Below are 25,052 nucleotides of genomic sequence, written 5' to 3' on the forward strand. Positions count from 1 at the left end.
AGCTGTATTGAGTCTACTATCTCCTTAAATCTCAGCAGCAATGACTTTATGAACTACTTTACTAATAAAATTATCATCATTAGAAAAAACATTCAGCAGCGACTTCTTCCAAATTACAGAAAGCACTGTCTAGATCCATCAACTTTAAATATACCAAATCCTCTGTCTTACCTGGACAGCTTCCTCCCCATAACTCATATGGAGTTAACCTCAATAATTAACTCTTCCAAGTCGTCCACTTGTCTTTTAGATCCAATCCCAACCAGATTACTCAAAGAAGTTCTACCTTTAATCAGCTCATCCATATTAAATACAAATCAACCAATCTTTACAACTAGGCTATGTACCACAGGCTTTTAAGGTGGCTGTGGTCAAACCTCTATTGAAAAAAACAACCCTTGACCCTGGACAACTAGCCAACTATAGGCCCATTTCAAATTTACCCTTTATTTCCAAGATTCTGGAAAAAATCGTGGCTAAACAATTATCTGACCACCTTAGTGGGAATAACCTGTATGAAGATTTTCAGTCAGGATTTAGAAAACATCATAGCACAGAAACAGCTCTGGTTAGAGTCACTAATGATCTTCTATTAGCTTCGGACAATGGTCTAGTTTCTGTCCTTGTCCTGTTAGATCTTAGTGCTGCATTTGATACAATTGATCATAACATTCTATTACAGACACTAGAACATAGAATCGGGATTAATGGAACAGCATTGGGATGGTTTAAATCCTATTTGTTGAACAGATTCCAGTTTGTTCATGTTAATGATAAATTCTCCACACGCACAAGGATTAGCTATGGAGTTCCACAGGGTTCTGTGCTGGGTCCAATTCTGTTTAGCCTATACATGTCTCCTCTAGGTGAGATTATTAGAAAGCATTCTATTAATTTTCATTTTTACGCAGATGATACTCAGCTATATATGTCCTTGGAACCAAATGAAACAGATCAACTAGTCAAAATTCAGGGTTGTTTAAAAGACATCAAATCCTAGATGTCCCAAAACTTCCTTCAACTAAACTCAGATAAAACCGAGATTCTTATTGTTGGGCCTAAAAATCTGAGAGAGACACGATTGAGTCAGATAGCCACCCTGGATGGCATAACATTAGCTTCAGATTCTACTGTGAGGAACCTTGGTGTCATGTTTGACCAGGATCTCTCTTTTACATCATACATTAAACAAATCTCCAGAACCGCCTAATTCCACCTTAGAAATATAGTTAAAATCAGAAGCATCCTCTCTCAGAGCGATGCAGAGAAACTGATCCATGCATTTGTTACCTCTAGGCTGGACTACTGTAACTCCTTACTCATAGGATGTCCTAACAGCTCCTTAAAAAGCCTACAGCTCATTCAAAATGCTGCAGCCAGAGTTCTGACAGGACTTAGAAAGAGAGATCACATTTCTCCTACATTAGCTTCTCTGCACTGGCCTCCTGTAAAATGTAGGATAGAATTTAAAATTCTCCTACTCACATACAAAGTACTCAATGATAAAGCTCCTTCTTATCTTAAAGACCTTATAGTTCCTTATGCTCCCAGCAGAACACTATGTTCTCAGAGCGCTGGGCTACTTGTGGTTCCTAGAGTGTTTAAATGTAGAACAGGGGGCAGACCTTTTAGCTACCAGGCTCCTCTCCTCTGGAACCAGCTCCCTCTTCAGGTTCGAGAAGCTGACACACTCTCCACCTTTAAGATTAGGCTTAAAACCTTCCTTTTTGATAAAGCTTATAGTTAGAGATGGTTCAGGTCACTGGCAATTATTGTTAGTCACAGGAACCATCTCTTAGTTAAGCTGCAATAGACATAGACTGCTGGGGGACTTAATTTATACACTGAGCTCCTCTGTTTCCTTCTACCTCCTCTGTCCCATAACCTCCCATCATTGTCCCATGTTTAACTAACCTTGTCTGTCCAGTAGTTGTGCTTCTCTCCTCTCCCCCCCCACCCCCACCCCCACTCTTTCTCCCTCTCTGTCCTCACCTACAGGTATCATTGGACTCAAAGTTTGGTGTCTGTGATGGGCAGCTGCGGATCCAACCAATCCTGCCTGCATCCAGTCCCTGGTCCTACCATCCTGCCTGTGCTCTGTTGTTGCTTGTTGCTGTTGCTGTGCTTTTCTATCTCTCTATCCTCTCACCCCAACCGGTCGAGGCAGATGGCCGCCCACATCCAGTCTGGTTCTGCTGGAGGTTTCTTCCTCGTTAGAGAGGGAGTTTTTCCTCTCCACTGTTGCTGTCAAATTAAATGCTTGCTGTATGTGGGATTTGTTGGGTTTAGTTGTGTGAGGTTTTAAACCTTACTTTGTAAAGTGCCTTGAAATAATTGTTTTGTGATTTGGCGCTATATAAATAAAATTGAATTGAATTGAATAGAAAGCGACCGAAAATCTATGAAAAATCTAAAAAAGAAACTGGGGTCGCGCCGGACCCCGGGAGGACGAGGGACGGGGAGGTTCCGGATGCTGGGGTCGGGCCTGACCCCGGGAGGACGCCTGATGGGGAGGTACAGGGGGCTGGGGTCATGCCTGACCCCGGGAGCACGTGGGACGGGCCTGTGACGAAAACGAAGGGAGAGGTGACCTGAGCCGCTGTGGATCCTGCGACGCTTAGGTGCCTCGTGGCCAATAAAAAGGAATCAAAAGTTTCATAATTTGTCTCGTGGGGTCAGACTGACCCCCTCGAAGGCTGCATGAGGGTTAAGGGCTTTCTTATTCTTATTCAGCCTGATTCTGCTGGAGGTTTCTTCCTTGTTAGAGAGGGAGTTTTTCCTCTCCACTGTTAGTGTCAAATTGTAATTAAAGGCTTGCTGTATGTGGGATTTTTTGGGTTTAGTTGTGTAAGGAGATAATTTTGTTGGAATTTAGCGCTATATAAATAAAAGTAAACTATATAAATAAAATTAAATTTAATTATCATAGTTTGGCAACCTGGTACAACTAGACATCTGATGCAAAAATAATACCTCCTCAATAATCTTTCATTCACCTACATAAAACACTTACGAAGATATGACTGTGGATCTTATTTAATAATAAAATGACAGAGGCAAAAACTATATATATATATATATATATATATATATATATATATATATATATATATATATATATATATATATATACACTGACACATGCACAATATTTATTCAGTTCAAATGTTCACCCCTTCAGTTGTTTTTTTTTTTGTTGTCACTTCTTTTAAATATTTTATCACTATATGTAAAGGTGTGTTTACATGCTGTGATTACTTGTAATGAGGACTATAATTTAAACTGTAACAGCTCCACAATCTGTGTTCTCTATTTTGCACTCAAAGAATATGAACAATTGCAATTTTAAAAAATCTAGATGTATTGTGTTAGCTTTTTATATATCCTGCTTTATAATTATCTCTTTAAACACAGATACTGTGGTTGGATAATAAAATGGGCAAAAGGTTGATTGTTTCTGTGCATACAAACTCGTGTCACATTGTTATTAATGCTTGGGAAATGATAAATATTGAAGAATAGTTTAATAAAAAAAAGAAGGAATTTACACTAACTTTACATTTTAAACATGCAAATTCTTTGAAAGAGAAGAGTTACATAAATCTTTGGCTGGTAGCACAGAACAAAATCTTTCATGTATCGACTGTACATATCAAAATAAAACTGCTGCTAAACCTGCTGTGAATATAACAGTCCTTAGAAATAAACTAAATTACTCTGTCCAGATCTATACTCAAGCTAATTGATCATGATGACTTGTTACTCATATATATATATATATATATATATATACACACACACACGTATTTAATTTACAAGACGTTTACAAGAATTTAGCTTTTCACTAATATATAACTTATTCAGTAAATATTTATAGTTTATATACTCTCTTTCCCAATATCTTGTTGTTCATCCTTATATTTCCCTGCACTTTTTAACTCTATACATATTAGTAATGGCTGTAGATCTGGCAACACAACTTTTTTGGAACACAAAAAACAATTAACATGTGGAAATAAAGATTTTACAGCTAGACATGTTTCTAATTTATACGTCACTAAAATGGTCAAGTACTACTTCATTTCATTTACAAATAATCACAATACTCAATTACCTACTTCTACCTAATACTCATTTACCAGAAAAAAGCAGGACTCAATAAATGTTCATTAAAAGGATAAGAAACCATTCTTGCCAGAGGCCAGCAGATAGAGCTGATGGAACTCCAGGGGCTCCAGCATGTCAGAGACACATTTTACTATATTATCATTATAATTTCACCAAATTAGGCTAATTAAGTCAATTGGCATTTAGCAAATCCTAAAAACATCAATGTGTTTCTCCATTAAGACTTGGTTTCAGAATTCAAGTAAAGAAATAGGTTTTGCTTTAAAGTGAAAACTTGGGGAAGTGCTGCATTAAGTCCCTGGCTTCATAGTTCCAAAAAAGTAAAACCAAATCATCTCATGCCCCTAAAAAGTGTAAATTTGCAAGCATGTGAATTAGGATCTGAAGCTAATACATGTTCACTGTAAGATTGTATACTGCAATTAGAGCTCCTCAGCCATCTGAAGCAGAGAATTGATGGCAGCATCCTTGTCACCCTGCTGTGCATCGAGCACAGTGCGAACCACCTCCTTATCCAGGTTTGGAAACATATCCTGCAACGCTTTTAGGTCCTCCTCGTTGCATATAGGCCCATGGCCTCGAACAGCCGGCAAGGTTGCTGGCATGCCCATTGGCACAACTCCCTGATTGTATACTGCAGGAACTCCTAGTACAAGCACACACACCACATACTGCTGAGAACTAGCATGACTTTAGCAGAAATGGAGGCTTTTGTGTGTGGACACAAACCAACCTGTAATGGGCACGTATCCTACTCCCTGCTGATACACAGAAGGCATCAGGACAACAGGCTGAGTCATTACTCCTGCTGGTAAGGACTGACAAACATAAAAAAAGGCAAATATGAGTGCCAATGAATCATTCTGCAATTTGGGGTACATTAAATGTCCGTTTGTAATTACTCATTTTATTATCATGCATATTAACAGACTGCATATATTACCACTTTCCTTATTTTTTACCATTAAGCAACGATTTGATTTGTTGTTTTTACGATGTAGTTCACTTCCTAAGAATATGTAGCCGGTTTTGGAGGTTGTTGTGTTTGGACAATTTGACAAAAATTACAAATCTAAAATAAGTGAAATCTAACAATAATGAAGAAAAGGAACGAATATGACAAAAGCATTAACAGAAAATCCCAACATAAATAAATTATTTAGATAGTCCAGAAACTGTCAAAATAGTCAAACTTTTTTGTATTACTCATATGAATATATATATATATATATATATATATATATTTCGTTGCAGTTTTTCTCACATTGACGTAAAGTCTAACACTGACAGAAGCCTCTTCTGACAACGTTTAACACCAATCAGCTACTGCTGTTGTCATACAGACCTTTCTGTCACATGTCTCCATCAATCACTGTAACAACTGGCACTAGACCATATTCAGCAACAGATGCCAAAAAATTATTTTAATAAGTAAGTTCAAGCTTTGGTAACATTACATATGATGTACTCTGCTGGCTAAATGACACTCAATAATGCTGGCTAAATGACGGAATCAATAACAGTCGGACAAGGTGTAGTTTGCCTGTAAGCAGGAAAAGTAGAAAATAACAAAAGCAAATAAAGCATTAAATAACAAGACATAAACTATTTCTTGTTCACAGGGTTTGTCAAACCATGAAGTGTGCAAAACATCAACCGTGTTGCTCCTTGGAAGAGTACTCGAGTGTTCACTGTGTTTAACAGAATACATGTATACTCACAGCAAAAGACATAACCAGGTTGATCATTCCTTCTTTGTCATCACCCTGTCTGCCACTTAGGCTGTACCACTCATCCACTACATTGCCGTCCCTTAGGCCTTCAGGGATGGTCACATGAGTCCATGCTATCCTGTCATCCATGGAGAATGCTCGCTGGGTGGCACATTAGTAAACACAACAATACATGCTTTTAAAAAAATTAAATTGGTTTCAGACACTCTATATGTAAGGTCTTTAAGCCCCCCCCCCAAATATTTACTTCCATTCTGTATTTGTCCATTTGCTGTATATGTTTGTTCAGAGTGTATGTATGTGTGTATACTGTCCATACACTTACATACATCAACCAGCTGATTTTGCTAGCCTAAGCTTGCAAAATATATATATAGCAATTTTACAATGCTTCACACACTCCCTTTTTCTGAGTGTCAGACATGCGCGTTCCATCCAAAGAACTCACCAACACACGCAGTTTTCGTGGAGTTGTACCGTCTCACCCACCCCCGTAAAAGGGGGGGGGTTAATGTGCTTAATTAATTAATTATTTTATTAATTTATTAATTCAATTAATAATTAAATCATAATTAAGTGTTTCACTTGCACATCTATAGACATTGGTCATATACCCTTATGAATAGAAGAATCTAAATTTTAAACATAATTGGTATCTCCACACAACACTGCACCGTATGGCTTGTTCTGATCTTATAGCCAAGTACCTCAAGGATCACAGGTGCTGTCTGTATATCAGCTGATTGATCTCCATGATGATCATAGCTGGTATTGTTTGTAGTGCTGTATTGAGAGCTTTACTTATTTTTGGTAACCGACTACGAGTACACGTAACTCCCACGATCGTCACACTTAGGTCAGCTGCTCTTGCATTAAGCTCTTTTATTATTGGGGCTTGGAATGACCTCTCCACTTCTGACCTGACTTCAACCAGGACACACTGGACTCTGTGATCTCCGTTAACAAATTTACGCTGGGGGGGCTGGGGGGGAGCTCAGCCCAGAGAAAGAAGAAAGGTGGGAGACTGGCAAAGTTTGTGAACGACAGATTGTGTAACCATGACCACATCACTATTAAAGAACAACACTGTAGCAGGGACATTGAACTGGTGGCAGTTAGAGTTTGGCTGTACTACCTCCAACAGGATTTCTCCCATCTGTTAGTAACGCTTACATCTCTCCGTGTGTGTGGGGGAGGGAGGGAGCTTATCTGCACACTCAGGGAGCCATCACTGCTGAGGAGAAAGCTGGAGGTGGCAGGTGTGGACCAACATCTGGATGCTTGGCCACAGTTTGTGAGGCTGCATGACTGTGTCTGATGTGGTAGTCTGCAGCATGGGGGCACCTCAGGGGATGATGCTCTCCCCTTTTCTGTTCACACTGTACAGATCAGACTTTAAATACAATTCCCACCACTGACGGATGTCGGATGTGTATCGAGGGGGACAAGCAGGAATACAGGGGGTTCATCTCTGACTTCATGGGCTGGTGTGAGAATAAGTACCCGATCCTACACACTGGCAAAACAAAGGAGCTAGTTCTTGACTTCAGGAGGTCCCCTCCACCACACACACTGGTGAACATCCAGGGCTCAGACATTGAGACTGTGACTGAGACACACTTAAATACCTGGTTGTTCACCTCGACAATAAAACTGGACTGGTCAAAAATCACTTCTCTGTACAAGAAGGGCCAGATTCAACTCCACCTACTGAGGAGACTGAGGTCCTTTGATGTGAGCAGACAGCTGCTAAGGACTTTCTATGACACTGTGGTGGCCTCAGAAGTCCTGTATAGACTTGTGTGCTGGCGGGGGACAGCACAGGCAGAGACACGAAGAGACTCAGCAAGCTGGTTAAGAAAGCCGTCTCTGTCCTGGGCTGCACACTGGAGTCTGGCGGACAGAAGATTGTTGGCTAAAGTAACATCCATCATGGATAACCCCTCCCATCCCCACGGTGTAGAGGTTCTGAGCAGCTCCTTCAGCACCAGACAGTTACACCCACAGTGCAGGAAGGAGCGTTACTGCAGGTTATTTCTCCCCACAATCATCAGACTCTACAACATAACACTGCAGTGACACACTATGTACCTACATGGTGTATTCCATTCCATTCATTGTTGTCTGTTTGATATTGCTGCTGTTCTGTCGCTGTTTTTATATTCAATGGTATTCACTGGTTATATTATCGTTGTTGTAGTGAAATTATTATTATTATTATATTTTTACTTAAAAATGTTTACTTGATTTACAGTTTCTTTTTTCTTGCATTGCTAATACTGCTGCTGTCCATTCTATACTGTTCCTCTATACTTCTATATTGTCCTTTTTAATGTTTCCTTGCTGCTGCAAACAAAAGAATTTCCCCATCGTGGGATGAATAAAGTTTATTTGCTTATCTTATAACCTTGTTGTGATTTGGCGCTATATATATTAAATTGAATTGAACACGAACACACACACACACACACACACACACACACACACACACACACACACACACACACACACACACACACACACACACACACACACACACACACACTTTGTATGTATGTAACTATAAAACATGATTGGTTCAGCACACTGGAAATATCTAATATCTCAAATTTAGTCAATGGGTCATCCTGCAGGAAGAGAGTTGTAAAATACCTGTTTGACTCTGAAATCTTTTTTCTATTCAAAATATATCAAATTATACTTGATTACAGTTTTCCACCCCAGAACATATTTAGTAGCTTAGCAGACCCAGAACAAACTGTACCTCATCAAAGATTTCCAGATAGAAAGAATCCACGCCAGGGGGCACAGTGCACTGGATCACTTTGTTCCAACGTGGGTTCTTGGCTCCATTATGGGCAGTTGGTGTTTCGTACACTGCATAACCCAGACGAATCCGACAGTATGGATCCATTCGAGTCATACCATAGTTTTTCGCCAGCTTAGCCTATATAGTCAAGCAGACACAGATATCTAGCTCCATAGTCACATTAAAACATGCACATGTTCCTCAGGGTAGTCAGAACTAAACGACAAAACGACCTCGGGTAGTTCATGTAAGAATGAAGGGACACTCAGATTCCTCCATATTTTGTATTCAGAAATTTTCATTTATTCCTCTGCAAAAACTTTCTGAAACAGGCCAGAGGCCTTTTTGCCTCAACCTCAGAGACTACAACTAGTGCTTCCTGGTTTGCTCTGTGCCTGCCCCAGCAATGGGCTGAGATGGGGCAGCGCCAGTCTGCTGCAGCGAAACTGCTCTGTCCGCCATTGTCTTCCTCGCATACGCTTAACAGCACTAACATAATTTCTCTGTGCTGAAAGAAGCACAAGTGAATCTAACAGAAAAGCTTTTGGTACATTTTTAACTAAAGGTTATATTTTAACAGTGTGTTTGAATAAAGACATTGTTTCTAAGTCATTCAGCAGCTTTTTAATTTAAAATCTGTCCCAGCTGTTTTTCTGGTTTGTCCATGGCATTCTGAAGCTAGTTTCCAGCTCCTCTGATTGTACGTAACCCAAAACTGATCACAACCTATACACACAGTCAGCAGAAGAATCCGCAACTTCATTCAATCGAAACGGCAGCGATACATTCATTGCAGCACTAGGATATTCAGTTGTGCTTCTATCGGCGCAGAGACACGATGCATCTGGCTCTTGTCTTTCAGTTCACGTGCAGTCTCGTACTCCCCCATACGGCGTAACTCGTTGGCGCTGTACTCTGGACAATACAACTAACCACGAGTATTAGACTGACCTGAAGTACTCGCTGTCTTCTAAATAATTTACAGCAGGACCATTGAATATTAGTGCTGTACGCAGATGCGAGTAAAAAACAATGGCAGACAGAGCCCCCCCTCTCAGTCTGAGTCTGCTGGGGCAGGTACAGAGGAAACCAGAAAGCACTAGACTTGTAGTCTTTGAGCCCACGACAAACCATATGCCGAGGCGTCTTACAGGAAGAATAAATGATAACTACTCTGTCATTTTGGTCAACCCTTATTGAAAAGCTTTTATTTATTGTCCACAGAGGTAATTATAAACCAGAGGCCAATCTGCAATTGCAGTGTTCAGAGCCATGCCCTTCTCTCTTAGCTTGACACAACGTTCTATTTTTTTTCCCAAGATGGAGCTGCCTGAGTAGATGCCTGCTAGAAAAGCACCCACTATCCTTCTCCTGTTTTGCTTACTTTCTATTGTATGTTGGTCTGTTTTAGGAGGGTTTGACACTCAAGTTCTGTGTGCAAATTCAAATGCCAGTAAAACTGCACTTGTTCCTTAACTACAGCTCAGTTTTTTTCATTTTAGTCGGTGTTATTCCTGTTATTAAGCTCAGTCTCTAAAGATAGGTATTTGTGAATGTATTTGTGTACAGTTCCTGCCTTGTGAAGGGTTGTTTTAGCTTCTTGTTAATCTATTTTTTTTGTTTGGTAACAAACTAGGTCATTTTATGTTTAGACAACTATAAACGATAAAATCATAAATAGTCCATGTTTATATAGCGCATTTATACACCCTTCCAGGGATCCAGAGCGGATTAATCTAATTCACCCTTTCACATCTCACATTCACACACTGATGCCAGCAATAACAAAAATAATAAAAATATTTATCATGCTAAAATAGCAGTAACTTTACAGATATGTTGACATTTATATTATGCTTTTATGTCTTTGGAAACAACAAACAAATGTCATACGCCATATAAGTGCAACATTAAAATAAAATCCAGTTGTAAATTTTAAAATTGAGCTGTATATACCTGGACCACAGTTATGCTGAGCCGCCCTACAGCGCCTACTGATCCACCATACTGTAACTGTCTGGCTGCCTGGGCATCCAGATGGACTTGCTGTTGCTGCTGGGTGGGCGTGATCCGCAGAAAACTCTGTGGAAGCTCCCCAATATACACCTGAAAGCATAGACATATAGATAATGAGACAATGTACAGTAAACAGTAAAGTGAACAAATAATTTCAAGTCATTCGTTTCAACATAATTTGCTTCAGCGGACAAATTATAATCACAATATGCCACAAGCAATTCAAACCATGTGAAAACCTAGCAAATACACACCATATTAACGTGACTTATACCCTGCATCTTCCCTGCCATTGTTGTTTAACAGCATGACAGGCATCTGGTAGTGGTCACGTGATAAATGAACGAACGATCCGTAAAGATTCGTACAAGTGAATGAGGAACGAACTGGAAGATTGCTGCTCGCTACAGAGCCTGCGCAGCTCCGCTGTCACGAGACAAGTGAATGAAGAACGATCTGTAAAGATCTGTAATACTTGCTGCTCGCCACAGAGCCTGGGCTGTGAAGGATGAATGAGAACAATTATCTAGACCGCACAGCCCGAGCTGCCTTTTGCCTGACGGCGTAGTGAAATTGAAAGTTAAACTTAGTTTGACAATTAGTAAGACTTTAAAAGCAAAAAGTAACAATAATTCTCTAAAATAGGAGTATCCGTAGGAACAAATCAGGAGCGAACTGGAGTGCTTGCTGCTCTACAGACACTGTACGGCCTGTCTGTCACGTGACAAAAGAAAGACTCCTTGAGGAAGAATGCTAAATTGAGAGAGTCCTGAACAAATCATTTCTGTTTCCTGTCCTGTTGACTGAGCTTAAGCAGATTCTGCCATGTGGCGAGAGAAGGTACTGCAGGGAACTGAACGAGTCGTTCACCAAGAGGACTTTGTTCTCCAGAGTCATATAAAAGGTTAGTTCATATTCAACGAATTGTTCACGAACAACACATCACTAGTGAGCACAACTCCCGCCAGTGAAACTTTAACCAATATTTATCACAAAATGAAACCAGGATTCGAAATTAACACGTGAAATTTTGGGGGAAATTACAAAAGATTGCCTCAATAATACAATGCAATAATTAGTAAGTCTGCAAATTTCCACTTGGCTTTTGTCCATCTTAAAAAATCTTAAATCTCTTAAAAATATCTGGAACTATTTGATATGAAGAGTAAAAGAACTTTTTCATCCTACATAGCCCTGCACAAAGTCAAGGCATTACTGGGTCATGGGAAAAAGGCAAATTCTAATTAAATCTTGATAAGTTAGACAGAAGTCATGCGGGAGACTTCAGCAGTGAAACAGTCACACTACATTGGTACAGAAAAAACACATGAACAAGTACAATTTAGCCAGTGAAGTAACTGTACTAGTAAAATGCTTTTTTGGGTAGACGGGTTTGTGTAACGATATACAATATGGACACTTGGGATATCGAGGACCAAAAGCAGGTAGGCACATATCAGCAGCCGACCAGTTCACTCATTAACCAAAGTAGCAAAAACTATTAAAAGCATTAAAGGTTGTTTATGGTTGCATGTATGGTTGAAATAATCAATACTAACATTTTAGTTCTATTCGAATCACAAAGCAGTCAACATACGTCTATTATCAAAAAAACTCATTGCAGCACAATTACAATAATCTGTCAGGTGTGCTGATAATAGGCCATGCTTCATACATCACTGACAACTACCGTATTTTTCGCCGTATAAGACAGACTTTTTTCCCCCCAAAACTGAAGGGGAAAAGTTTGTGCGTCTTATACTGCGAATGCAGAGATCCGCGGAGCGCGGTCACCGCCATGGGAAGACCGCGGCTTTGGTCTAGCTCCGGAGCCGTCGGCCATCTTAGTACACCCGGCGGTGCGCGCTGATGTCATCACGCCCTCTGCTCGTAGATCCTACTATAGTGCGGATCGTCAGCAGCAGGTAAGGAGGTTGCTCGCTATTCTTGCTAATGTGGGGGCAGTGTTACTGGCTATTCTTACTAATGTTTGTTTGGCATACAATTGTTCTTAAACTGCTGTTAACTTTTATACAGTTGATATAAAATATTTTACTACAGTATTTGGTTTAGAATCTTTTTTTTCTAGATTTTCCTCCTTTAAAATTGGGTGCGTCTTATATACTGGTGCGTCTTATATGGCGAAAAATACAGCAAATGCAGATGTTAGAATAGAATAAAATAGAATAGAATGCCTTTATTGTCCCGCGATGGGGAAATTACCATGTTGCAGCAGCACAAAGACAAGTACAGAAGAAATAGATACACAATTATTATAATGAAGGCAAATCTGCCGCGTCAGTGCCTGGTTTGCACTGCGGGAAGAGTGTGTTACGTCCTTTTGGCCTGTAGGTGGCGATTGACTCCCACTTTTGGTCCTAAAACATTGTTGCTTACGTCATATAGGTTCTTGTAGAACAACATATGATCAGGTCTTTGGTTGCCTAGTGGTTAACATGCATGGCTACCAAACTTTTTGTCCGGGGTTCGAGTCTGAGTGGAAGCAGTTTTTTAATTTTAATTATTAGAAAAAAAGCGTCTCATCATCATCATGTGATCACGAGATAACAACGTTGTATTACTTAGTGCATGGATCGCCAAGACCACGAACCGCTGGTCGCGTTATAGTATGAAGTTATGAACTTAAGTAAATTATGGCAAATTATGGCAGTTTAAAACCGAAAATAAGAAGCAGAACGGTGCACCGTCCCGCGTGCAGCGTTCGATTTGTGGCAGACAAGCTAATGTAACCCTGATTTCTCGCTGTTGGTACAGGCAATTTTCTCTACGTGGTAATCTTTTTTAATGCACCACACAGCAAGACAGTACGGCACATGTACACCTTTTTCTTTATGCCGCTCTTACCCAAAGCGCGTCACCTTTTTCCTGTCCCCCGTCAACAAGGGCAGGTAGGAACTAATGTTAATTACAAATAAGGATGATCTAGACCAGAGGTCTGCCACCGGTAACACCCACGTTTTCAAAGAAAAAAACAAACACTGGGAGCCGCGGAGGGCGGCCATATTATATTATTTGAGAACATTCAACATTTGTTTTTTAATCCAAAGAAGACATAAAAGTCAGGGCTCAGAGATCTAACATTTTATATTTTATTGACAGAAGATCGTAGCAATTAACAACATACCTATTCAGTCCTCGTTCTCCTTTATATGGAATACGAGCAACGATCAAACGTAAGTGTCATATTACGCCTTGTAAAACCATAAAAAACTGTTCAGATTGTTAACAGGCAATAAAACATTGTCAAGGCATCGACAAGGACAGCTAACTCGCTTTTCCCTGCTTCAAACAGCTGCTGTAACTGAGAGCAACCCGTGCGGCATCACCGGTCAATCTGGAAACGTATTCATTGGTTTGGACGTTGTTCTGCCCGCTTTCATGTAGACACAAAACTCGTCAAAACAAAAGATCTCAGTGCAGCATTTACAAATCACGTGAAAGTTTTAATTTTTTTTGTAAATAAAAATAATGTTTGCCCTATTCAAACCTGGGGAATAAAAACGATTCTGATTCTGGAAGCGGCTGGTCAACTTTGTAGGAACACATTTCATATGGTAGAGGTGAAAGGGAGACTAACAACCCAACGCAGCCGAGGCTGTAACAGGCAGAGAAACGCAGATCTTTGTCCTGCATGTTGATGCGCGTTTCCCCTTCCCCCAGTGTCCCTGCTCTGGGACGTGGATGGCCACGCCCACTTTCATTCACCAGATGGACATGAAAGAGGAAATAACGAAATAAACAGACGGTTAACTTTGTGGGAACACGGCTGTAGCTCTGCAATGACTTGTGGTACAGGTGAAATGAGTAATAACGAAATAAACAGCTGGTTAACTTCGTAGGAACATGGCTGTAGCTCTGCAATGACTTTATGTGGTACAGGTGAAAGGAGTAATAATGAAATAAACAGCTGGTTAACTTCGTAGGAACACCTTGTAGTAGGAACTGGTCTATTTAGAAAACCCAGTAGTCCTAGTGTTAAGGTTTGTGAACTGGGGAGGAGACGGCAGCAGCGACTGAAGAGCGACAGAATAGAGTTGATGTCTTCCCCGCTGACAGGCGCATTCATTTGATAATGCGCGTACCTTGGCTGACAGCTCAGTTGAAAAACACACTGAATCTTTACAAACCGTCCCTGAATAACATCTATAAACTGTAGTTTCTTCCTTGATTATCCATGATTATTATGGAATACTGCGTATTTTAAGAGATCTAACATTTTATATTTTATTGACAGAAGATCGTAGCAATTAACAGCATACCTATTCAGTCCTCGTTCTCTTTTATGTGGAATACGTGAACGATCAAACGTAAGCATCATATTACGCCTTGTAAAACTATAAAAACTGTTCAGATCGTTTACAGACGATAAAACATTGTCAAGGCATCGACAAGGACAGCTAACTCGCTTTTCGCTTCAAACAGCTGCTGTAACTGAGAGCAACCCGTCCGGCAACGCCAGTCAATCTGGAAATGCATTCATTGGTTCGGACGCTTTAAGGTGTGTGAACTGGGGAGGAGACGGCAGCAGCGACTGAAGAGCGACTGAATAGAGTTGATGTTTTCCCCGCTGACAGGCGCATTCATTTTAAGTTCAGTTGAAAAACACTGAATCTTTATCAAACCATCCCTGAATAACATCTATGAACTGCAGATTCTTCCTTGATTATCCATGATTATTATGGAAGAAGCGCAAATCATTGCCAGTCCAAATTGTGCAATTAATACTGTGTTTACAATAAAGGTAATACATAATAATAATAGTATTTTCAATTTAAAATGCACTGCACAAATAAATTAGACCAGAAAGCTACGATAAATACATACGTTTACCCTTGCAGAGTAAACATGTAGAACAAACTACTTGCTGCATTAATGAGTCTTAGATCTGCAGCTGGTCACGCTGCCCGATGCTGCCCAGTCTCCCACGGAGCTTTGTCCCGGAGCTGAGGTATTTCTCACCTTCTGATCGAGTAGTAGCAACACATTAGCATGTCTATGCGCCTCTAGGGGGGGGGGGGGAGAAGTTTGCCTTTGCAACTGTGAGCAAACATGAGACAAACAAAAGCTTGGTCGAACTCAGATCCAAGTCATTTGAGTACGAAACACATCACATATCATTCGATCTCATGTTTTATTGGAGCGGCAGTCTGGAGCTCTCTGCTAAGACTGCTGCCCCACGACCCATCCACAGATGAGCTTCGATTAAAAATTAAAAGCAGAGTTTTTTTGTTTTTGGTTTTTCTCTAAACGAAAAAAAAACAGCTTTAAATCCAATTCCGTGGGTTTTTGTTAAAAACATTTTTGTTTGGTTTATTGGTTTGTAAGGCGGTGCTTTTATTCAAATCTGTTTGCCGCCCATAGCAAGAGAAAGGAGAAGCCGGTGAAGGCGGATAGATGGACGGAAGGGAAATCAAAGTTTTCAAATGTACACGGGCCGAAAAAGTCACATCAGCCACTCATTCAGTTACAATGACAAGCACAGTCAAAACAAATTCTCGCTACATCCAGTTCGCCACTCCCCCGTTTCTCTCGTAGCCTACATTTGCACATCCATACAGTTGTGTTTTGGTCACTCTCTGTCTGGACACATGACTCCGAAACACGTCAAGTGTTTGTGTCTGTGTGAAGAGTTTGATGTCTCCACCAAATTATAAGCAGAGGTAACGAGAGAACGACTTTTTGTGTTTTCCGTTTGTCTCTAAACAATAAAAACATATTAACTCCAATTCCATGTCTTTTTGTAAAAAACAAATATTTTTGCCTGTTTTATTGGTTTGTAAGGCGGTGCTTTAATTAAAATCCGTTTGCCGCTCATCGGAAGAGAAACGAAAACGCCGGTGAAAGTGGCTGGATGGACGGATGGGAAATGAAAATGTTGAAACGTACACGGGTCGAATAAGTGATCTCAGCCACTCAGTTACAATGACACGCACAGTCAAAACAAGTCAAACTGCAGTTCTGCAGACACAGAGTAAACACGTAGGAACAAACATGCTGCTGTAGTTCTGGCGTCCTGTCAAAATTACGATCGACAACTGCTGTAAAACAAATTCCTATGATTATTATGGTTATTTACGTAAAATCTACGACTATTGGAAAACATTCTTTAACAAGTTGTGGAAGTTTAAAACCTAAATAAGCGGCTGTAGTCGCAGATGGACTGCGCTCTATGTCTTTACTTGGCCATGCGCATTCAAATTATATTAATTAAACCGTGACGCATAATCAATGAAATTATGTGAAGTCAATATGTTGTATCAGATGTTAGAGCGGTGGGTGTGTACATATTCTTAAGAGACGCCTGCTATTTAAAGACACGAAAAAGCTGAGGACAATGAAAACAAGAACGTGTTGCTGCTGTGGCGCTGCTTTTTTAAACCACACAGAACAATTATAACTTTGCAGTGAACAGAAAATAACTAAGCCATCAACAAGTTCTTGCCCTTCATACTCCCCACCTTTGAGCACACAACAGATACTCAATGGTAAAAACTAAAAAGTAAAATAGGTCTGGTGTAATATATGTCTTACAGGTAGAAATGAACAGTCGGACCTCAGTTACGCTGTAGTGCTTTGGAGGCTTCTAATCAACGCTGCGCCACCTGGTGGTTAAAACGACACTAGCGTCCTGATTTTTTCCAGCCGGCTGCAGGATTAAAAATCTTTAGTCAGCGACGCACTCGCTGCACCGTGGCGACGCTTCGGTACTGCAGTAAAAACCCTAGTCACTTTGAACCGCTACCACTGTATAACTGACGTTTAGCATTAAGTAACATGGTTGTAAGCATGTACTGACTTGATTGAAAATGACTGTAACTTCCCATATATTTCTGCCCAATGATTCTCTGCTCTCTAGTAACATGGCCATGATGCTTAGCCTTACACACTTCTCTGCATGTTCTCTACTTGTATGCTTAAATGGCATATTGTAGTTTTATTTCTCTTTATTTCTTTTTCAGATAAATGCTGAGTGCATTACCCTCATGCCTCTGTGTGGTGAGTGAGCTCTGCTGCTCACTCGAGACGTGGAACGCCGTGCAAAAAACAACCAAAAAAAAGATGGCTTGCTCGCAGATGGTGAGTTTATTCAGTCCAAAAGTATAGTGCAGAAAAGAATCAGGTGCAGTATTTACAGTTGCTCCAAAAACCCCGCGGGTGCAACAGACAAAAAAAAAAAGAAAAACAGAATGATAAGGACAACTATGGATGAGGAAATCAACCTGAAAAAAAACCCTGCTCAAATAAAAGGAATGTCTCTTCTCTTCGTCAACACTCTCTCACCAACCAACTCGCTCTCCGTCCAGTCCACTCTCCCCCACAAGGGAGTTTGGCCACCCTTCTTAAAGGCCTGGCCCCGCCCCCTTCAACTGGGTGGAACCATTCTCCAGAACGTTCTGGAAACTAAACATTTATAATCCCAATATTCACCTTTAAACAAGTATAAATCAATCACCCATATTCCCACAATAATTCTCAGATTCATAACACAAGAATACCCCACAAATAATGACTAGGACCAAATAATAACAACAAACAAAAGTGGTTTCGTCGGACCCGCGCCTCGCGCCGAGGCGACACTGCAATGACGTCAAAAGTGAGCGTCGCCCAGCTGTCCGGTTTTGCCGGCGCGACGCGGGAGTCCGACTACTCCCGACACGTAAGTACTGACACAAGAAACCAAAACCAACAAAAGTGACAAGTGTATGTGGTTAGTCTAACGGCGTAACAAGATGTAATGGTGGTGAAATGTCCAAATGGCCGCACGATTGCGTGTGCACCCGCTCTCTGCGGCCAATCAGCTGGTGCGTGTGTGTGTGTTTGTGTGTGCGCACAGTCCGGGGCTGCTCAGTGGGAAACAAACTGGCGGTTTATCACACTCTGCAATCCAGATTTCCCTCACATCTAGCTCCAGTTTGTTCATGTTAACGACAGATCCTCCATTTGCACAAGGATTAGCTTTGGAGTACCGCAGGGTTCTGTGCTTGGTCCAATGCTGTTCAGTCTATACTATGTGAAATTATTAGGAAGCATTCTATGAATTTTCATTGTTATGCAGATGATACTCTGATATGTGTCTTTGAAACCAAATGAAACAGATCAACTAGTCAAAATTTAAAAGTCATCAAATCTTAACTTGAACTAACTTACTAATAACTAATAGCTAACTAACAACTAACTAATCTTGGAGACTCCCTTAAACTAAATTCAGATAAAACCGAAATCGGCCTAAATATTAGAGACACTATTGAGTCAGATAGCCACCCTGGATGGCATAACATTAGCTTTAGATTGTACTGTGAGGTCATCTTTGACCAGGATCTCTCTTTTACATCATACATTCAAATCTTAAATCTCAACAAATACATGCTGTAGCAATCCACGTCTGGACTGAGGTAACCTGACCTATATGTGAACTTAACTCCCTCCTTTGAAGAGCCCCTACGTCCCTTTAGTCCCCAGAGATAAGGGACCCTGAACCTTTCTCCACAACAGGAGACTGGCTTCTATCACCACAGGCACCAATTGACGCCAACATCTTAAATGTCCATATCAAAGAACCATGAGTCCACTTTGTTGATCTACCTGTAAATCCCTCAGGATTCTACCTCTGCTTATCATGCCAAAAGGAGAGGCTGTCACATTTATCACCAAGAAGCTGTCTCTCCCAGAACTGGGACCACCAGCCATAAAATGTGGAATGTGCTCATCAAAGAGAACGAGAGACTTCATTTGGACACAGGTTCTGGTTCAGATGCACCAGAACTTTCAACTTCCATGAAACTGATGTCATTGTATTCTGTGGACAAAATGTTTTCATTTGATATTAGATTGGTTTCTGTGTGATGTTCAATGCCTGATCTACAGATTTGCCAGGAAATTCTTAAAGTTACAAAGGGACTTCAACTCATCACCATGCTTTCCTTTGTGTGTAGGCACAAAGTTGAAATAGAGAGACTCACCTTCTTTACTTCTTTTAATCTGTGCAACATACACATGGACTATTTCCACCAGCTACAATTCAGTATCCTCATTATTGTATCACATTTTTAAGTGTTACAATTGTTTAATTAGTAATGTCCAGATTAGGTCATTTATAATTTGATTTTGCTTGCATTTATTATTCATGTATGTTTTAGTGTTTACTGGGTGTTGCATAAGACAAGACCAGGCATCATGAATAACATTTAATTTGTTACAGCATTGTAAGGGACCACATATAAGACCTTAAGATTCTATGCATTTAATGTTGCTGGTTAACCATTCTGACTTCTCTGCTCATTTGAGTGTCAAAGTGATCATTACATGTTTATTGTGTTATGGTGTGATGGAACTTTGAGCTTGATGAAAAGAGGAAAGCTTAGTTATCCCAGATTTAGGAGCGATCCAAATCAAATAGTTTGATTCCTGATCTAAAGAGGTGGAACTCTTCACCACTGGTTGACTACTGCCCCAGAGGTATTTAAACCAGTGACACCCAAGGCAAAACGGATTTCCCTCTATCTTCAAACTTCTTTCACTTTTTTCTTTTTGCGTCGCATTACTTTTCTTTAATTTTCCTTTGTTCTTAAATTTTGTAAACCTAAGTTAAACTTAGAAACACGAACGAACAACGATTTTTGTAACGTTAGAAAGTCATCAAGAAACTCCGCGAAACTGAAACTATTACAACCAGTCCTTAATTGACTTGCTATTTTTGATCGAACCAATTAAATTAGATTCCAGCCCGTTTGCTTTTTGGGCTAGTTTAGTAGCGCTGACGCTTGGAAACACCTTGGAAAGTCCAGCCTGGCTGACTGTTACTCTGCTGAACCCGAGCCGTCATCATCAATCGCGGGCGACGATTCCTGGCCCAGAGGCCGTGGCACCTGGACCAGAAAGGGCACGCCTGCTCAACCAACCGGTAACGGGAGACGCTGCACAGCTAAGGCAAACTAAGGCAAGACGAACATCTCTAATCCTCTGAGAATTCTGGTGTTTCTCAAAGCGCTAAAATTGAACATTCCAAATTCATTAGATTCGAACTAGTTAGAGACAAACACTCTTTTCGCTTGATCAAAGCCATCACACACTCAGGTCTTGACCATTCTTTAGGTTTCACTCATTGATTCATTCACTGTTCATCTCATTCTGATCGTTCTCTCATTTTCTATTCTGTTTATTGGAGTATTTCCATATTATGTTATTCATATATCCAGTAGTGTTAGATTAATAAAACGTTAAAAGGAATCTGGTTTTGTGTGCATTGTTCTTCAGATTTAAACAGAGGTCACTGAACCGCGACAAGAATTCACGGCATAAGAGACTGATTTGGTTTTATCACAAGAAAGTGGTTATTGTTGTTCATGAGTGGTAACTCATTGAATTGATATCTGGTGTTGACTAGATTGACACAAGCGTGGTTTCAGCTTTAAAACAAACCTGGTGCCCCAACTTCGAGGTATATTAATGTTTTACATTAATATCAAACTATTAATAATTTGAATCCGCTACAATGCTTTTGTTACCTCTAGGCTGGACTACTGTAACTCCTTAGTAATAGGATGTCCTAACAGCTTCTTAAAAAGCCTACAGTTAATTTTAAAATGCTGCAACCAGAGTTGTGAGGGGACTTAGAAAGGGAGATCACATTTCTCCTACATTAGTTTCTCTGCATTGTCTGCCTGTAAAATGTAGGATAGGATTTAAAATTCTACTACTCACCTACGAAGCACTTGAAGATAAAGCTCCTTCTTATCCTAAAGACCTCCCAGCAGAACGCTTCGTTCTCAGAGCGCTGGGCCACTTGTGGTTCCTAGAGTCTTTAAATGTAGAATGGGAGGCAGACCTTTTAGCTACCAAGCTCCTCTCCTGTGGAACCAGCTCCCTGTTCAGGCTCGAGAAGCTGACACACACTCAACCTTTAAGATCAGACTTAAAACCTTTCTTTTTGATGAAACTTATAGTCAGAGATGGTTCAGGTCTTTGATAATGATTGTTAGTAGCAGAAACCATCTCTTAGTTAAGTTGCAATAAACATAGACTGCTGGGGGACTTTATAAACTGAGCTCCTCTGTGTCTACCACTTCTATCCAAAAACCTCCCATCATTGTTCCATGTTTAACTAACCTTGTCTCTTTCTCTCCAGTAGTCCAATAGTCGTGCTTTTCCCCCACTCTGTCCTCACCTACAGGTATAATTGGACTGATCCAACCATCCTGCCTGTATCCAGTCCCTGGTCCATCCATGCTGCCTGTACTCTGTTGTTGCTTATTGTTGTTGCTGTGCTTTTCTCTCTCTTTCTTCCCTCACCCCAATCAATCAAGGCAGATGGCCGCCCACATTCAGCCTGGTTCTGCTGGAGGTTTCTTCCTCCTTAGAGAAGGAGTTTTTCCTCTTTGAGATAACCTTGTTGTGATTCAGTGCTATATAATTTAAATGACTCTTGTGCCCATTTACTGACATTTCCTACGGATCTGACAGTTGGTTGCCATTTACCAAAGTTAAGTTATTTTGGTAGCTTTTGTGACCTTTATTGGAGGACGCCCTGGCACAGCTTGAAATGCTGTAATCCACATTGTTCATATTGTCAGAATGCTCACACAGCAAATTTGTTTATGTTTTCAAACATATTTAATCACAACACAGGAAGCATTAAACACGTGTAGGCGTCGAGAACAGTAAAGAAACGTAAAGAAAAAATAATCTGTGGTTTCGTCTGCCTGATTCCAGGCATCACAGAGGTTTAAATAACATACAATGACGGCCGACGACAGCTTTAAGTATTTACATGACATTGACTATATTAATTGTTGTCACGATTGTTTACTCAAAATGTAAAATAAGTGGTAGCTATAGTAGTGAATACACTGTATGATGCGTCTATACAAGGCGATAAACGCCCCCGCGTACGACTGCGGTCAAGTGAGCCGTCGTTTCGGTCATCCGTCGTTCAGCCAGCCGCGCTTTAAAGGCGTCTTGCGCCCGTATTACAGCCCGTCGCTACTTCCTCTTTTCATAACGAGACGTGTGATCTGTTCAAAATATGAAAAATTACGAAAGAAAATATTGTACATATAGAAGAACTGTTGCCTCAAAGAGATCTGTGTACTTCTACTGTGTATTTTAGTATTTATTAGCTTAAAGTGCCAACTAAAGCTAAAAAGCAACATTTGGTTTTTGGATTTGATTACAATGATTTTGGTCCATAATGCCAGACTCCCGCCAGTATGTCCTTGTACTAGTACACTATAATGTTCAAAATATGTTTGTACTTTAACTGTACAATTTAGCATTTATTAGTATTAATAAGAGGAAGTGATCTGCTGTAAACTGCATAATACGAGCGCAAGATGTTTTTGAAGCGCGGCTGGCTGAACAACGGATGAACGAACGACGGCTCATTTGACCGCAGTCACGTACGGCAGTCGATTTTTAGTATGACCTACTCATACCCCTAACAAAACAAGGTCTCTGAGCGCCAGTGATGCCATACATACGATAATTGTCGTATTTATACGATAGTTTGAGGGTCTTTACGATCTACGGTATCGTTTAGCCAATATACGATAGTTTTGACACTGCATGTTAAGATGTCGTTTTGATTGACGCGCATGTCACCAGAAACTGTTTTCACGTGAAGCTGGTTGGCTCCTTCCCCATAACATCAGAAGCGCTAAGTGGTTGGATGACCTGCATTTGTTTGTACGGTTGCACCAGCATCGCAATGAGAGCAACAATAGGCAAACTGAAGCAAACTAGTATAAGACTTCGGTGGTGCAGAGACTGATCAATAAACAAAGCAGCTTCATCGGCTTGTCTATGAGTTGAAGGCCTTATTCTTCTGCCGCTGCTGCAGTGTTCAATTGGTGTCGGACATTACAGTCGTTAAAAATTATGTAAAAGAAAACACGGACAAGACATCCAGTCTCTAGCTCCGAAAATGAATAAAACAATTGTTTAAGCGAAGTAACTAAACCTCTGTGTGATTTCCAAAGGTTATGTGCACATAGAATAGTTTTCTTCTCTGATTCACTGTGATTTTATTCATTGTTTCATTTTTGATGCTGTTGATGTTGTTTGATGTTACTTTTTTTATTTCATACGATAGTTTGGGTCAAAGTACAATAATTTTAAAGTGACAGGACCATATTTCTTTATTTCCCCTCTGGCAAAACTGCTGAGCGCTTCCACGTCAAAGAACCATTAGAACAAAACGCAACAGAACTAGAATCTATATAAAAGAAATATTAGTAATAATGTCACAGGGAGACAGACAGAGATCCTGTTGCTTAGTTACCTACTCAAACGTCAAAATCATTAGTTGTCGTTAAATGACATTATCTTGATCGTACGCCGAAGCACAAACGTAAGGTGTGACTGAATGTGTGCAGATTTTTTTTACCAAATAAACTTAGACTTAACGCCCTATTAGCTCATGAAAGCGTGTTCTCTATATCACGAGAAAACACTTATGATTTCTAATACGTCTGGAATCATTGCTGCCACGGTAGTTAGCAGCTTCCCCCAGGTTTCCTCGAGCAGCGGTACAAATCTTAAAACGTGTTTTATAATGCTGCGACAAAACAGCATCCACGAATTGAACTGTCTGTTTTCCCAGCGAACGTAGGCAAACATGCATACAAACAACCAGACTTAACCCCAAACAATCTGTATTAAAAATACCAGCTTTAATTGTCAGAAGTAGCTTCATGTGACGTAGGAGACGATTTGACGGTCTAGCTCTCGCGTTAGTCCGTGAACGAGGATGACTCGTACTTTAAATGTAGACGATACGTACAGATCACACGCACCGTTAGCGAACACGAAAACGAACGTCAGCATTGATAGCCGTATTACGCAACTTAATGAGAAGTTACAGCGGCGATCACTAGATTAAATCCACTGTTTACCTGCCCCCTCTGAGTGCTGATGGTTGTCGCCATACTGTCACTTTATTTTCTGGTGGATTTGGAGTCCGTCTTCTTCTTTGGGTTTATTGCCGGTTGTTGAGCTTGTTGCTGCAATACCGCCACCGGAGGCCTCGGAGGGTAGTTCAGGAAATTAGTTTAACTTATTTTTAACTTAACAGTTGTGTTTATTAATGCAGTGTCCTCTAATTAAAAACACTAGTACTATGTATTTACAATTATTTAAAAAGAGCAAAATCCTATCCACATTTGTTTTTCCATTTGCTTGTTCTATTTTCTAGCAGAAGTTAAGAAGGAAGAAATACTTTGTTGGTTATTACAATCTTATTTACATTACAATTTAACAATGAAATTGGTCTTCCTCTGGGGGGCAGGTAGCTGCCATACAGGGCACGCAAGGTTTAAACCCAAAACCTCTGGCTTCTCAGGACAATGCTC

General features: G+C 40.4%; 1 protein-coding gene across 1 annotated transcript; it reads right to left on the bottom strand.

The window, feature by feature from the left end:
- Nucleotides 1–3,507: 3,507 nt before the first annotated feature.
- On the bottom strand, nucleotides 3,508–24,733 carry tollip (toll interacting protein). Its single transcript, XM_029144353.3, has 6 exons — nucleotides 24,597–24,733; nucleotides 10,627–10,776; nucleotides 8,626–8,808; nucleotides 5,850–6,002; nucleotides 4,862–4,946; nucleotides 3,508–4,774 (listed from the first exon to the last, which is right to left on the bottom strand). The coding sequence occupies exons 1-6, from the start codon at nucleotides 24,627–24,629 to the stop codon at nucleotides 4,551–4,553; spliced, it is 828 nt and encodes a 275-aa protein (XP_029000186.1). The 5' UTR covers nucleotides 24,630–24,733; the 3' UTR covers nucleotides 3,508–4,550.
- Nucleotides 24,734–25,052: the final 319 nt, after the last annotated feature.

Source organism: Betta splendens, chromosome 3, assembly GCF_900634795.4.
Source record: "Betta splendens chromosome 3, fBetSpl5.4, whole genome shotgun sequence".
In the NCBI taxonomy this organism is placed as follows: Eukaryota; Metazoa; Chordata; class Actinopteri; order Anabantiformes; family Osphronemidae; genus Betta; species Betta splendens.